Here is a 794-nt window from a genome sequence, read left to right as displayed (position 1 = left end):
CAGGCAGAACATGCTTTTGACTAATTAGTCTCTAAAATTCTGAAAGTAAGGATGAAAACTACTTTTTACAGAACGACTTGCTAAGACCAGGTGCTGGCAATTTCACACTTGTGGTCCTGTCTGAGACAGCCACTCCTCTTAGGAACAAAATCCCTCAGTGTATTTAAGTCATAATCTGTGGGGCTTGTGTAGACCGTGACAAGCTTCTAGAACAGCAGTTTGAAAATGATCACCTCTGAAAATGAAGGCGCATCCCAAGGGGGAATATTTCTCAGCATATTTTTACGTACCAAGCAGCCTACAAGGTCTAACTAATTCCATTATTTAATGGCCTGATTCCTAGCGAATAGGAATTCCTAGTGAGTAGGAAGGTCTGGATAAATGTTTCTCTTTTACGCTAATTTTGTAGGCCAGGCCACTTGTGTGGAATTGCTAAAGAAAAAGCCCCCAAAGCACGTGCTTTACTTTGGAAAAATGAAACCAAATGCACGCAGTTTTCTGTGGCGTGTGTACAGAGATTATCCTCTCATGCACCTGCGCTCATTTTTCAGGCATCGTCAAGGATTCTGAAGACATTCACAGTTTAAAGAACCCCACACTGTTCATTTTTGCCGAAAACGATGCTGTGATTCCACTCGAGCAAGTGAGTTGGGGCTTCTCTCCTCTTACCAGTTATATAGTTAATAGCGCAATGTGACATTTCGGGGGGGAAAGGGTCTTGAATCATTTGCTGCTACAAATGTTTTCCAACATTAACATTTTTTTTTTTTTTTTTTTTTTTTTTTTTTTTTTTT

The 794-nt window shown here is 40.1% G+C and overlaps 1 protein-coding gene across 2 annotated transcripts in view; it reads left to right on the top strand.

Annotated features, from left to right (window-relative positions):
• The window catches only part of CMBL (carboxymethylenebutenolidase homolog (Pseudomonas)), a 24,878-nt gene that overhangs the window by 21,402 nt on the left and 2,682 nt on the right, over positions 1 to 794 (top strand). For both annotated transcript variants that reach the window (XM_008588696.1, XM_008588695.1), the window contains one exon: positions 552 to 643. In XM_008588696.1, the coding sequence (XP_008586918.1) occupies positions 552 to 643 (92 nt within the window). The remainder of the gene's footprint in view (positions 1 to 551; positions 644 to 794) is intronic.

Source organism: Galeopterus variegatus, unplaced genomic scaffold (genome assembly GCF_000696425.1).
Source record: "Galeopterus variegatus unplaced genomic scaffold, G_variegatus-3.0.2 Scaffold4972, whole genome shotgun sequence".
NCBI classification, from domain to species: domain Eukaryota; kingdom Metazoa; phylum Chordata; class Mammalia; order Dermoptera; family Cynocephalidae; genus Galeopterus; species Galeopterus variegatus.
Note: the sequence above shows the minus strand (reverse complement) of the source record. Positions and strands in the feature narration are given on the sequence as shown.